At 39.6% G+C, this 14,221-nt stretch overlaps 1 protein-coding gene across 2 annotated transcripts in view; it reads left to right on the forward strand.

Moving 5' to 3' along the window:
* Positions 1-14,221, forward strand: part of Lamp2 (lysosomal associated membrane protein 2) — a 42,889-nt gene that overhangs the window by 17,707 nt on the left and 10,961 nt on the right. For both annotated transcript variants that reach the window (XM_048337002.1, XM_048337001.1), the window contains exons 4-6: positions 1,967-2,125; positions 3,935-4,122; positions 6,636-6,758. In XM_048337002.1, coding sequence (XP_048192959.1) covers positions 1,967-2,125; positions 3,935-4,122; positions 6,636-6,758 — 470 coding nt within the window. The remainder of the gene's footprint in view (positions 1-1,966; positions 2,126-3,934; positions 4,123-6,635; positions 6,759-14,221) is intronic.

A 14,221-nucleotide genomic window follows, 5' to 3' on the forward strand; every position in this document is an offset into this window, starting at 1 on the left:
GACTTTCCTTTCCTGGCTGGCTTTGAACATTGATCCTCAGGTCTCAGCCTCCTGAGTAGCTAGGATTACAGGTGTGAGCCATGGGCCTCTGGCCTTAAAACATGTTTGTAAGTTTGACATACAATGAAGTACAGAATAGTGTAAGAGGCTTATAAATACTCATTATCCAGAATTAATAAGTGTCCTTTAAAATGTTTTCTTCATTATTTTATTGATTTAAAGAAATAAACCCTTGTAGATCATTTGAGGGTTCTTTTGTCCTCTTCTTCCTGGCCATATGTTTCTATTTTAGTACATATGTGCATATTTCCAAGCAGTACAAGTTTAAAACATATCATTTCATAGTATAATTCTAGTATGTCTATACCTTTTTTGTGTGTGCTAGTTCTGAGGTTTTCATTCAGAGTCTTTCACTTAGATGTTTAAGTCAAGGCTGGTGTTCCACCACATGTGCCACACTTCCACTTCCAGCTTTTTGCTAGTTAATTAGAGTCTGGTGGACTTTTCTGCTCAGGCTGTTTTCAAACTGAGATCCTCACATCTTAGCCTCTTGAGTAGCTAGGATTTCAAGTGAGAGCACTCAGTTACAACTTGTTTTGTTACTCATCTGTTTTTGAGATCTGTCTATATAACCAGTTAGTGTAGCTATTCATTTTTGTTAATATTGGCAGTTTTGAGAAGAAAAATATGTTAAAAGTATGAAAAAATTTACCATTAGGGGGTGCCAAGGCAGCATTAAGTGGTTGCCTTGTTACATGATGGGAGATATAGAAACAGGCTATATTAAGCAACTTAATATCTTCATTTCTTGCCTCTTCTTCAAAAGAATCCATTTAGGTAAGGTCAGTCATAATCTTTCAAAGTTTTTCTACAGGCATTCCACTAAATACTACACAGAATGTGTGTAACTTCTTTCACCTAAGAATTTCCTTTAAAAATTTTAAATTCCATCCAGAAGAGGTTCTGTAAGTTCACTAAAATAATTTGCTTTTGGATAGTAGCACTTAAAAGGACTTACTATAAAATCTGTGATCCACCCATCTCTTCTTATAGTTAGGTCCTATAAGTTCTACCTCAGATAAGTATTTCTAATTTGACCTTCTTAATTTAGATTTCTATTTTCCTTCAAATATTGTTAAACTAAAGCCAGTCCTCCATTGCTAACAAAGCCTATGCCTCTCTTAGATGGTAGATGCTCCAATATGAACCCCTGTATCTTGTCTTTCCCTTTTAACCTTCATAATATCTCCCTATTGCCTATGATTCAGCCACAGTGAATTTGTCATTCCTTTTGACATTTCATCTGTTCTGTCACTTTGGACTTGGAGTGGGGCTGGCAGAAAGGAGAAAAAGGTTTTAAAACATTTTTTGATGGTGCCAGGGTTTGAATTCAGGACCTCATCCTCACTAGATAGGCAGTCTACTGCTAATCTGTATCTCAAACTGTTAATCTCTATCTCCAGCCCTGTTTTACCTTGGTTATTTTTGTTTGCTTGTTTGTTTGTTTTTTGGTAAGTCATGGGGTTTCAGCTTAGGGCCTGGGCATGCCTTGGTTATTTTTGAGATACTGCCTTGCTTCTTAGTCCAAGCTTGTGCCTGGACTGTGATTCCTCAATTAGACTTTGTGTGTCATGATTGGAATGACATGTGCATGCTACCACATCCAGCTTCTCATTGAGACAGAGTCTTTCAGCATTTTCTGTCTAGGTTGGCCTTATTATCACAACCTCCCACAAAGTTAGGATAATAGCAGATGTAGGCTTCTGAACCCAGATCTGGGCTGTGAAAGGTTATCTAGAACTTTCCTGCCTGGGCTAGTAGCTTCAAACCACAGTCGTCCTATTCCCAGCCTCCCAAGTAGCTAGGATCACAGTAGCTGTGAGCCACTGCGCCTAACCACAAACATGTATATTATTACTTTCTTTCTGTTTACATGGAAACAGCCATTGTTATTCTTGTTTTATAGGAAGTGTTACTGTTATTTCCCCTGCGACAATCAAAATTCCACTGAATGACATCTTTAGATGCAATAGTTCATTAACTCTAGATGCTGATAAAGTTGACCAGAAATATTGGAATGTTCTTGTACAACCTTTTGTCGAAAATGGCACAGTGAGCAAAAAAGGTGAGTACTTTATACTTGGATCTTACTTTAAGGGTAGAGCATACCAGGTGGCATTCATAGAGGTCATCATCAAAAGCATTTTTGAATTGATGTATGTATGTATGTGTTTTAGGTTTTTGTTGTTGTTTGCTTTTTGGTGTTGGTCCTAGGGCTTGAACTCAGAGCCTGGGCATTGTCCCTGAGCTTTCTTGTTCAAGTTAGCACTGTACCACTTAGGCCACACTTCACTACGGGCTTTTTTGGGTGTTTAATTGGAGATAAGAATCACATGGACTTAATGGATTTTCCTGCCTAGGCTGGCTTCAAATTGTACTTCTCAGAGTTCAGCCTCCTTCAGTTAGGATTACAGGCCTGAGCCACCGGTGCCAACTAGTACATATTTTATATTATTAGCTTATATTAGTTATGGGGGGATGTTTCATTGTTACATTTGCACTTGAGTTTACTATGAATTCTAATCAATCTCATCCCCTCTATCACTCTCCCTTCCTTCCTGCCCCTCTTGGCAAAAAATTAAAACAGGATTCATTGTTCTATTTTCATTGTTGCAAGCAATCTTTTTTCAGTTATATCCCACAACCTCTTCCTTCCTACTTGCTGTGTCAGCCCAATCCCTTCCTACTAGTAACCCCCATACTTTCTATCTGAAAGCACTCACTAAGGCTTATATGTAGTTTCCACTAAAGTTTGGTTAGTACCAATTTTTATTACTAATTGCAAATTGAACTTGTAGTTTAAGATATACATATAGAATGGTCCTTTTTTTCTGGGGCTTCAACTCTGGCCCTGGGCACTGTCATTGAGCTTTTGTGCTCAAGGCTAGGGCTCTACTACTTGAGTGTCACTTTTTTGTTGGTTTATTCGAGATAAGAGTCACATGGACTTTCCAGACTGGCTTTGAATTGCAATTCTCAGTTCTCAGCATAATGTTTGAACAGATACTCAAATGGATCAGGCATATACTTTTAGTAGTTCCAAGACTACACTTAGAAATTAGATTTCTGTGTTCTAATCTTGCTTTTTCTAAATTGATTTTATAACTTTTATTCATGTTTATAGAAATGTAACAATTTTTTATTCATCAATTCTGGAAAACTTGAACCTTGACCTCCTATTTATGCTTCCTGCATAGCTGGGGTGACAGGTACCCAACTTTTTATTGCTTGGGATTGGGTCTCAAACTGCTGGCTGACACTGGCCTTGAACTGAGATCCTCCCAGTCTCCACCTCCTAAAAAGACAGGATTCCAGGCAAGATGCACCATGTAGTGGTTTCTAAACTTATTTTCTAGTAAACAGTATTTTACAGTAGCTAGGTATGAAAAGGAAAAGGCATACTAGGTAGGGATTTAATGTTTTCAGATTACTTATGAATTCCAAATCAGAGGCAGATGAAATATTTGGTAATAAAGGCATGTACAGGTCTGAAAAAGATGAGTATGCAACCTTGTATGAGTAGCTAAAACCTTTGGATGTGTCTTTTTAAATTTTTAATTTGTTAATCCTTAAGTAGTTGTGCAAAGGCTTTCAATCCAACATGTCAGTTGTGAGTACAATGCATCTTGATCAGTGTCACTCCTTCCATTATTCTCCCTCATCTCTCCCAACCCCATGGATATGTCTTAAGTTTATCTGCTGTGCCAGGACTTGTAGAGATTACAACATGATACATTAACACACCATTCCTTTTTCCTCATTAACCCTCTTGGACTTCAGACTGTGAGAAATATTTGGAAACATTTTATTCTTCCCTAGCCTCATGAATTAAGAAAAAGACCACTTCAGTTTATTTTTTCTTTTGTTGTTTTAGAATTTGTATGTGATAAAGATAAAATTTCTACAACAATAACACCCATTGTTCATACCACCGTGCCATCTCCTACTGCAACACCTACTCCAAAGAAAAACCCAGCAGTGGGAAACTATTCCATTACTAATGGCAATGGCACTTGTCTACTGGCTACCATGGGGCTGCAACTGAACATCACTCAAGAAAAGGTATGGTCATCTGTTTTTTTCTTTTTTTTTTTCTTAAATGAATAAATATTAACATTTTAGCATTTAAAAGTTGTTTTGTTTTTGTTGGTTGTGGGACTTGAACTCAAGGCCCTGAGTTTTTATTGTTATTATTACTTAAAGTTTATGGTAAAAGTGATGTGCAGAGGGGTTAGTTACATATGTCAGGTAATGCGTACATTTCTTTTTGAACAGTGTTTCCCCTCCCTCATTTTCTCCCAGTATTTTTCCCTCCTGAACTTCTTCCCTGGCAAGTTGTATAGTTCATTTCCCACATAGTATTTGTGAGTGTCATGCTAAATTAGTTCACCCTTTGTCCCACTGTTTCTATGCTTCCCCTTCTCCCTCCCCTACCATCAGATAAACCTACATTATACTGTGGTTATAAAACTACAAACAAACCCAATGGATAGTAGAAGACAAAAAAATTATACTTGGACATGATTAATAAACAGTACTCTAAACATTCAGTAAGATCAAAGGAGAGATATTCTTAGGAGAGAATCACAAGGGCTCAATAGCTAGGTGCATATGATCATATAAAATGATGCTTATGGAAATGAATTCCAAGAAATGGAAACAAGATTTTTGTTTGTTTGTTTGTGGTTCTTTTTTTCTTGTTTTCGTCTGTCTCTGACTTTTTTATTTGCTCAAGACTAGCTCTCTACCACTTTGAGCCACAGTTCTACTTCCAGTTTTCTGGTAGTTAATTGAAGGTAAGAGTCTCACAGATATTCCTGCAAGGGCTGGTTTCAAATTATGATCCTCAGATCTTAGCCTTGTGAATAGCTAGGATTACAGGCATGAGCCACCAGCCCCTGGCTTTCTTGGTGGGGGGGCAGGGCTGATGCTCAGGCTTGAACTCAAGGCCTCATACTCTCACTTGGACTTTTCTTTCCATGCTGGCACTCTACCACATGAACTACAGCTTCACTTCTGGCTTTTTGATGGATAACTGGAAATATGAGCCTCATGAATTTTCCTGCTCAGGCTACCTTCAGACTTCAATCGTCAGATCTCAGGCTTCTGATTAGCTAGGATAACATGTGTGAGCCACCATCACCCAGCTCTAAATATATTGATTTTTCTTCTTTGTGCTGGTCCTGGGTCTTGAATTCAGGGCCTGGATATCCAGCTGTTCCTGAGCTTCTTTTGCTCAAGGCTAGCATTCTACCACTTGAGCAATAGTGCTACTTCTGGCTTTCTGTTGGTTCATTGGAGAGAAAAGTCACATGGACTTTCCTGCCTGAGCTATCTTTGGACCACTATCCTTAGATATGAGCTTCTGGAGTAGCTAGGATTTACAGGCATGAGCCACCAGTGGCCAGCTATTTTTATTTTTTTAGTAATATTTTTAAATAATTTTATTTCTTTAAATAGTTTTACCAAGCAGTTTTAATTCCACGTGTCTATTTATGTATACAGTCCATGTTGATGAGTATCATCTCTCCCATCATTTTCCCCTCTCCATCTATCTCAACCCTATTCCCTCACGTCCTTTCAAATTTCCCTCTAAATACTATGTGTCTCACCATTCATCCCTGCCAAAAATCCCCAACAAGAGTAGCTCTTTCACAGTTGGATGTGAAAACACGCTGTGGGTTGGTGCGCAGAACAGTGTAGCTATTTGTTTTTCCAGTTAGTTGATGACTCACATCACAGAGACAGGCTCAAGTATTCCATGGCTCTCAGATGCAGTTTTCCACTGGGGCTCTAGAGGGAGTTCCAATGAATAAATACCATTTCCAGGATCCTATGATTGAAACTAGACAGATGGTTCTTATGCTTTGTAAAAATATGTGTTTTCATTTGGCTCATTACTGAGGAAGCTTCCCTCTTGTTGTTGTCATTGTTTAAGTTGTATGACTCATAGCTTGAGGGCCTATGCCAAGTTTGTTTGAAAGTAAGACTTTATGGATTTAAGAATACAAACAGAAGATTTTGTTCTGACTTAGAGTTGGTCTTTAATTATAAAACGATTTCTATTGCCTTTTCTTTATCAGACCTGAGGCTTGAACTCAGTAGGTACTGTCCCTGAGCTTTTTTGCTCAAAGCTAGTGCTCTACCACTTGAGTCACATCTCCGTTTCCAGTTTTTGGTAATTGGAGATAAGAGTCTCATGGCCTGTCCTGCCTGGTCTGGCTTCAAACTGCAGTCTTCAGATCTCAGCCTCCCGAGTAGCTACAATTTTAGGCATGAACCACCAATGCCAGGCTCTATTGTCTTTTTGTTTTGGTGCCAGTCTTGAGGCTTGAACTTAGGTCTGGGCACTGTCCCTGAGGGTTTTTTTTTCCCCTGGAGAATACCACTCTACCACTTGAGACACTGCTCTACTTCTGGCTTTCTGGTGGTTAATTAGAGATAACCGTCTCAAGGACTTTTCTCCCTGAGCTGGCTTCAAACTATGATTACAGATTTCAGCCTTCAGAGTAGCTAGGATGTGTATTACCCTTTATAGCTTATCTCTACCTTCTCCCCTTCTTTTTCTCCCACAGGTTCCTGTCATTATTAATATCAACCCCAATATAACTAACGTCACTGGCAGTTGTCATCCTCAAACAGCTCAGCTTAGACTGAACAACAACATCATTAAGTATCTTGACTTTGTCTTTGCCATGGTGAGTAACAGATATTTCTAAAATTAGGTTCATATTCTGAGAATCATAGTGGAAAGTCTAGATGATGTGTATTTATGGAGGATATATTTACTTTTATTTCAACACAACTGAATTATAAGGTATAGTCCCATGATTCCTAGTTATCCTTCAGAGTCCACTTGGTAGTCTCTGGGCTAGACTCTTAAATTAATAATCACCAAGAGTGGCCATTCTGCCATTATATAGATGCTAAGGTAGGAGCAAGAATTAATTTACATTAAAAAACCCACAAAACTGGGCTGGGAGTTTGGCCTAGTGGTAGAGTGCTTGCCTAGCATGCACAAAGCCCTGGGTTTGATTCCTACAGAAAAGGATGGAATTAGTGCTGTGGCTCAAGTGGTAGAGTGCTAGCCTTGAGCAAAAGAAGCTCAAGGACAGTGCTCCGGCCCTGAGTTCAAGCCCCAGGACTCGCAAAAAAACCCAAACAACCCCCCCTCAAAACTATTTGTGTAATCTCTCCATTTATAAATAAATCCTGTGATGATCTTTTTCTTTAGTATTGGTTGGACAACGCTCATTTTTGTCTATTATATTTTAAGCATTTTGGTGATAACATTGTAAAAGTGATATTGGTAATAGCTAACATCTATTGAATGTAGTCAACATAGTATATACTATACATAATATACATTATGCATGCTGTATATATATTATGTATACTATATTTACTTTGCATACTACATATACATATCTATACTATATGTAGTATATGGTACACTATATATGCAATGTATACTATACTATTTATATATATTATACATAGTGTATGTGTATATATGTGTATGTATGTGTATACATACACAATACACATATACACATACACACACACACATATAGTGAGGGTTTTCTTTTGTCAGTTGTGGGGCATGAACTCAGGGCCTGGACATTGTCTTTGAGCTTTTTTTTCACTCAAGGCTAGCACTCTACCACTTGAGCCACAGTACCACTTCTGATTTTCTGGTGGTTAGAGATAAGAGTCTCACAGACTTTTCTGCCCAGACTGGTGTCCAAACACAATCCTCCTATCTTAGCCTCCTGAGTACCTGTGATTACAGGTATGAGCCACTGTTGCCCAGCTGAAGTGTTGTTTATACAGTAGATATAGTGCATATTGTTTCTGTAGGTCCTGATTCTACACTTTAAGTAACCTTGGATTACAAAGATAGTAAACAAAGAAGGGCAAGGCATGTGGCTTGGTGGTAGAGGACTTGTCTTGCATGTTCTGATAAACACCACAGACTTTTGTTCTTGTCATTAATTCCTAAGCAGTATAGTATATCAACTATTTACATAGCATTAATTATAAGTCATGTTGAAGTGATTTAAAGCACACAAGAGGATATGTGTGAGTCATAGGCAAATACTATAGTAGTTCATAAAAGGCAAGTGAGCATCCTTAGTGGGGCTTGGAACCAATCCTCTGACGATCTGAGGGGTGACTACCTATTTATCTAAGGCTCTGGATAAGTACATATACTTAAAAAAATTAAATCAGACTTGTTTATAATGTTGCATTTAGGTTTTTGTTGTTCATGCTTATATCAAGAGCTGAACCCTAAACAGAAAATCCAGGTTAAGCATACTTGTTCCACTTCTTGCTAGCATAAATTAGTCACTAAGGACTTTTATTTCCACTTTCTCAGAAACAATTGCTAGCTTTATAATTTGCCAGTCCTGGGACTTGAAGCTCAGTGCCTGGGCACTGTCTCTAAGCTTTTTTATTTATTGCTCAAGGTTAGTGAAGTACTACAATTGGAGCTACAGCTCCAATTCTGGCTTTTTGGTAGTTAATTGGCGATAAGAGTCTCATGGACTTTCCTGCCTGGCTGGCTTTGAACCATGATTCTTAGATCTCAGCCACCTGAGTAGCTAGGATTACAGTCGTGAGCCACCAGTGTCCAGCAGCTTTATAATTTTTGTTGCATGGATGTATGTCTGTATAAGTTGTAGAAAATAGGAAAGAAGGATAGTAGAGAGTGGCAGTTTAAGGAAAATATTGGACTACTAACATGTTTTCAAACTATGAGCTGTTGTATAGTTAAGTAAAGCCAAGTACTACTTTTTAATCAGGTCACTATAAGTTAGGGGCAGGGGAACATCTTAACATTTGAAATAGAGTAGCTATGGCCAGCAGAGGTGCGTCTGTGTTGAGGCAGAATAGTGAGTTCAAGGCTAGCCTTAAACTTTTGTGAGGCCTTGTCTCAAAAATATCAAACATAAAATAGGAGGCAAGTTGTTTATTTCATATTGGAACTTGTCTCTTTTCTTCCTGTACAGTGTGTCTGTATATGTGTGTGTAACATATATAATGTATAGCATGTATATTATATATTAGGATTATATATAATATATACACACATTAGTTGAGTTGTATTAGACAATTATATTTTTCAAAGGTTTATAAAAATCTGACTTTTCCCTGCATTCAAACAATTCTTCTGTTATAATACATGCAAAACCATTGAATTGCTATTAAGATGGGTGTGGTAAGTAGCACACACCTGTGATGTCAGCACTTGAAAGGCTTGAGTTCAAGGCTGGCCAGCCTTTTAACAGGCCAGTCTAGGCTACATGGCAGCAGTGTCATGAAAAACACAATCCTATTAGGCTGGGGGTGTAGTTCAAGGTAGAGCTATTAAAAATATCAAATTAAATTCTGCCCTTTTCAGGCTGGGGTTGCAGCTCAGTGGTAGTATGCTTGTTTCATGTGCACAAGGCCTTGTGTTTGCTTCCCATCACAGCTCTGTAAAAAAAAGAAAGAAAGATAGGAAGAAAGAAAGAAAGAGAGAGAAAGGGGCAGGGAATATGGCCTAGTGGCAAGAGCACTTGCCTCGTATACTTGAAGCCCTGGGTTCGATTCCTCAGCACCACATATATGGGAAACGGCCAGAAGTGGCGCTGTGGCTCAAGTGGCAGAGTGCTAGCCTTGAGCAAAAAGAAGCCAGGGACAGTGCTCAGGCCCTGAATCCAAGGCCCAGGACTGGCAAAAAAAAAAAAAAACCTAAAAAACAAAAAAAAACCCTTTGCCCCATCAGAGAATTGAAAGAGAAAAAAAAAAAAGATTATCAATGGAAGGGAAAGGGAAACACAGAGACACAGAGACAGCAGGACAAAAGATGAACTAATGCAACATTGACACTCACGTGACACTAGGTTGAGTATAAACCTTACAACATGGGGTAGGGGGGAGTAGGGAAGGGTAAGCAGGAGAAAATGAGGTGTAGGGTAACAGTGTTTAAAAACAAGTAGTCATTACCTTATTATGTAACTGTAACCCTCTCTGCTTATCACCTTTTCAATAAAGAGTTTAAAAAAAAAGAAAAGAAAAGAAAGGGCTGGGAATGTGGCTTAGTGGTAGAGTGTTTGTTTGCTTATCATGCATGAAGCCCTGGGTTCAATTCCTCTGCACCACATATTCAGAAACGGCCAGAAGTGGCGCTGTGGCTCAAGTGGCAGAGTGCTAGCCTTGAGCAAAAAGAAGCCAGGGACAGTGCTCAGGCCCTGAGTCCAAGCACCAGGACTGGCAAAAAAAAAAAAAAAAAAAAAAAAAAAAAAGAAAGAAAGAAAGAAAACCTGTTCTTTTCAGGGTAAAAACAGACCTTCCTAAAATTAGCTGTTATTCCCTTCTCCTCTCCTCTCTCCTTTCCCTTTTTCCTGACATCCTTCTCACTGCTGAGGATTCAACTCAGAGCCTCACAAATGCTAAATGAATACTCTACCACTAAGCTGTATCCTGAGTCTGACATATTCTGTTAAAATTATCTCATCAGCCAGGCACTGGTTGCTCGTGCCTGGAATCCTAGCTACTTAGGAGGCTCATATTGGGAGAACTGGGATCGGAGGCCAATTTGGGAAATAAGGTTCACAAGAGCCATCTCAATCAATGTCTTGGTATTGTGGCACGTGCCCATCAAAGCAACGGAAGGAAGTTTCAATAGAAAGATCATGGTCTTGGCTAATGTGGCAAAGCCAATAAGACTCTAGTCTCAAAAATAACAAGAATGTAAAGGACTTGAGTTGTGACTCAAGCGGTAGAACACCTTCCTAGCAAGCATGAAGCCCTGAGTTCAAACCCTAGTATACCCAAGAAAAAAAAAAAAAAGGTGTTACTGTGGCTCAAGGTAGTAGAATACTAGCCTTGAGTGAAAAAGCTCAGGGACATTGCCCAGGCCCTGAGTTCAAGCCCCACAACTGACAAAAAAAGAAAAGTAAAATATCTAAGGTATTACTAGAGTTCAGTATGCCTACATTAGCAATGTTCCTTAGGAAAATTTAGAAAATTCTAGTGTATCAACTAAGAAAGTAAAAAATACTGAGGGTTTCATGTACAGCCTGCAAGAGTGGGTTGCAAAGAAGAAAGCCTGCTTTTTTTTTTTTTTCCAAAAAAGAACTGTACAACTTTTATTTTCCATGGATTTTTTTTTGGTCTGTCATCAGGGTTGAATCAGGGCCTGGGCACTATCACTGAGCTTTTTTTGATTAAGATTAGTGCTATACCACTTGAGTCATGACTCTACTTCCAGCTTTTTTTTTTTTTTTGCCAGTCCTGGGGCTTGAACTCAGGGCCTGAGCACTGTCCCTGACTTCTTTTCACTCAAGGCTAGCACTGCCACTTGAGCCACAGCGCCACTTCTGGCCATTTTTTACATATGTGGTGCTGAGGAATCAAACCCAGGGCTTCATATATACGAGGCAAGCATTCTTGCCACTGGGCCATATTCCCAGCCCCTTCCAGCTTGTTTTGATGCTATGTTTCTTTTTCTTTTTTCTTTTTTTTTTGGTTGTGGGGCTTGAACTCTGGGCCTGGGTGCTGTCCTTGAGCTCTTCAGCTCTAGGCTAGCGCTCTACCACTTGAGCCACAGTGCTATTTCTGGCTTTTTCTGTTTATGTGGTGCTGAGGAATCGAACTCAGGGCTTTGTGCATGCTAGGAAGCACTCTACCACTAAGCCATGTTCCCAGCCCCCTAGCCCTTTCTTTTTAAACAAAAGTTAACTTTTTTTCTGTAGCACAGATGATTTGAGAAAAGACAATGATAATACATGCACATACATTGTTTTTCAAAGTCTGATAGACCTGCTTAAGAATCACTAAAATGTTAACCTTAGCAACTATAACTTAGTGATTCACTGCTAATGAAATTCAAATAATAAATTGGAAAAGCTAGTTTCAGATGTTGCACAGATAACAACTGTAGCAAAACATGATCTTTTATTATTGCTGACCATCATGACATTTAGGCAAGATGTGCAGTGTAACCCTTGTCAGAATCCAGTCTCATCATCCAATAACTCACATGGAAGCACACAGAACATGAATTAGAAATGCTACATTTTTAAGAAGCCCACAGTTTAGTGGTGAGAATAGAAATACACAAATACTTGCCATTTTTGTGGAAGGCATAGATGGCACGGCAGGCTTTTGAACTTGATTCTTTTTTTTTTTTTGCCAGTCCTGGGCCTTGGACTCAGGACCTGAGCACTGTCCCTGGCTTCTTTTTGCTCAAGGCTAGCACTCTGCCACTTGAGTCACAGCGCCACTCCTGACCATTTTCTGTATATGTGGTGCTGGGGAATCGAACCCAGGGCTTCAAGTATACGAGGCAAGTGCTCTTGCCACTAGGCCATATCCCCAGCCCTTGAACTTGATTCTTGATTTGTGAAAGGTGCATCCAGAATGGGATGGCCAAATATTCACTTGTGTTGTCGGAGAATAAAAGAAGAGGTTGGGCTGGAGTTGTGGCTCAAGTAGTAGAGCACCAGCCTAGCTAGCACAGGATCATGACGTAAAACAACAGCACAGCATTTTTTAGAAAAGAAGAGGTTAATTCTAGCTGGAAGAGAGTCAGGAAGTTTAAAAGGAAAAGACCAAGCCTTAAAGGACGGGTCAGATTTGTACATAGGCAGATTCGGGTGGAGTAAGGGAAAATGTAGAGGTCATTCTTGGATACAAGAACATAAGACCAAGTAGTAAAATGTTGCATGTGGCTATGGTTAGTGAAAGCCTGGGAATGTCATTGGGATAAATGATAGAGAGCCTTGAAGGCCTACCTGGCTGAAACATTGCCTATGCAGAGGAATAATGCGATGAGGTCATCAAGTCCTCCTTTATTCTTGTTCCAGAACTTTCTCTCAGTGGGCCCTCATTTTTATTCCTTTTTGCTTTGGTTTGGCTCCAGCTGGCTTACCTCTTGCCTGGACCATTTATACAGCTTCCTGCATAATCCCAATTTTTATTTCTCTCTTTTAGTTTTTCTTAAAGTAAGATTTTCCTCACAAATCCTCAGTGGTTCTCTTTTGCCAACAAGGTCTCATCTAAACTCCATGTCAGGGTAGTTCAAGTTGCGTGACCCCCATGGAGTGCAGCCTGCAGCTGCAGCTTCTCTTGCCTTTGCTCTCTGTGAACTCTACATCATTCACCCTGATTTCTGTGTGCATCTTGCAAAGTAAGAGAGCAGCAGCTAGACTCCTAAGGTTTCACTAAAATAAGAAAACAAACAAAAGAGATAATAGCACTGAAAATTAAAGGGTAGCGCTAGAAGACAAAGTCTCGGAACCCAGTTAAGAAGATAATATGATATCTAGAGGTATTATGAACTCGGGTAGGAGACAGGAAGAATAAAATAGTTAAATTACCAGGTGTCCAGGGATCACATGACTACTTCTGAAAGTCAACAGTTCTGAATCAAAATGCAGAGGAAAATGTCACTTAAATTGTGGCAAAGGGGGCTGAGAATATGGCCTAGTGACAAGAGTGCTTGTCTTGTATACATGAAGCCCTGGGTTCCATTCCTCAGCTATGTATATATACACACACATATATATATATGTATATATACATATATACGTGTGTGTGTGTGTGTGTGTGTGGTGCTGTGGCTCAAGTGGCAGAGTGCTAACCTTGAGCAAAAAGAAGCCAGGGACAGTGCTCAGGCCCTGAGTTCATGCCCCATGTCTGGCAAAAAAAATTATGACAAAAGTTGTGTTCTAGTGGCACACCTCTGTAATCCTAGCTACTTTGGAGGATGAGATTGGGAGGATTGCCGTTGGAGGTTAGCCCCTTTTCAATTCATAGCCAGTGACAAACATACCTGTCACCCCAGTCTTTGTGGGGTGAGATTGGGAGGACTGAAGTATAAGATCAGCTTGGGGAGAATAATCCAGGAAATTCCACCTCCACAGAGGGAGGGAAGCTGGACAAGGTGGCACATGTCTGTCATTCAAACAGTGAGGAGAAGCCCACGGTAGATGGTTCAGGCACATAGATAGGTGGGAAGCAAAACCCTATTCCCAAAATAACCAGCAAAGAGAAGGGAAGGATGCATAGCTCAAGTGGTAGAGTGCCTGCCTAGCAAGTGTTGAGACCTGAGTTCAAACCCCAGTACTGCCAAAACTATATGGCAAAGTTTAGTAGCAGTTTATTTGAT

Source organism: Perognathus longimembris, chromosome 28 (genome assembly GCF_023159225.1).
Source record: "Perognathus longimembris pacificus isolate PPM17 chromosome 28, ASM2315922v1, whole genome shotgun sequence".
In the NCBI taxonomy this organism is placed as follows: Eukaryota; Metazoa; Chordata; class Mammalia; order Rodentia; family Heteromyidae; genus Perognathus; species Perognathus longimembris.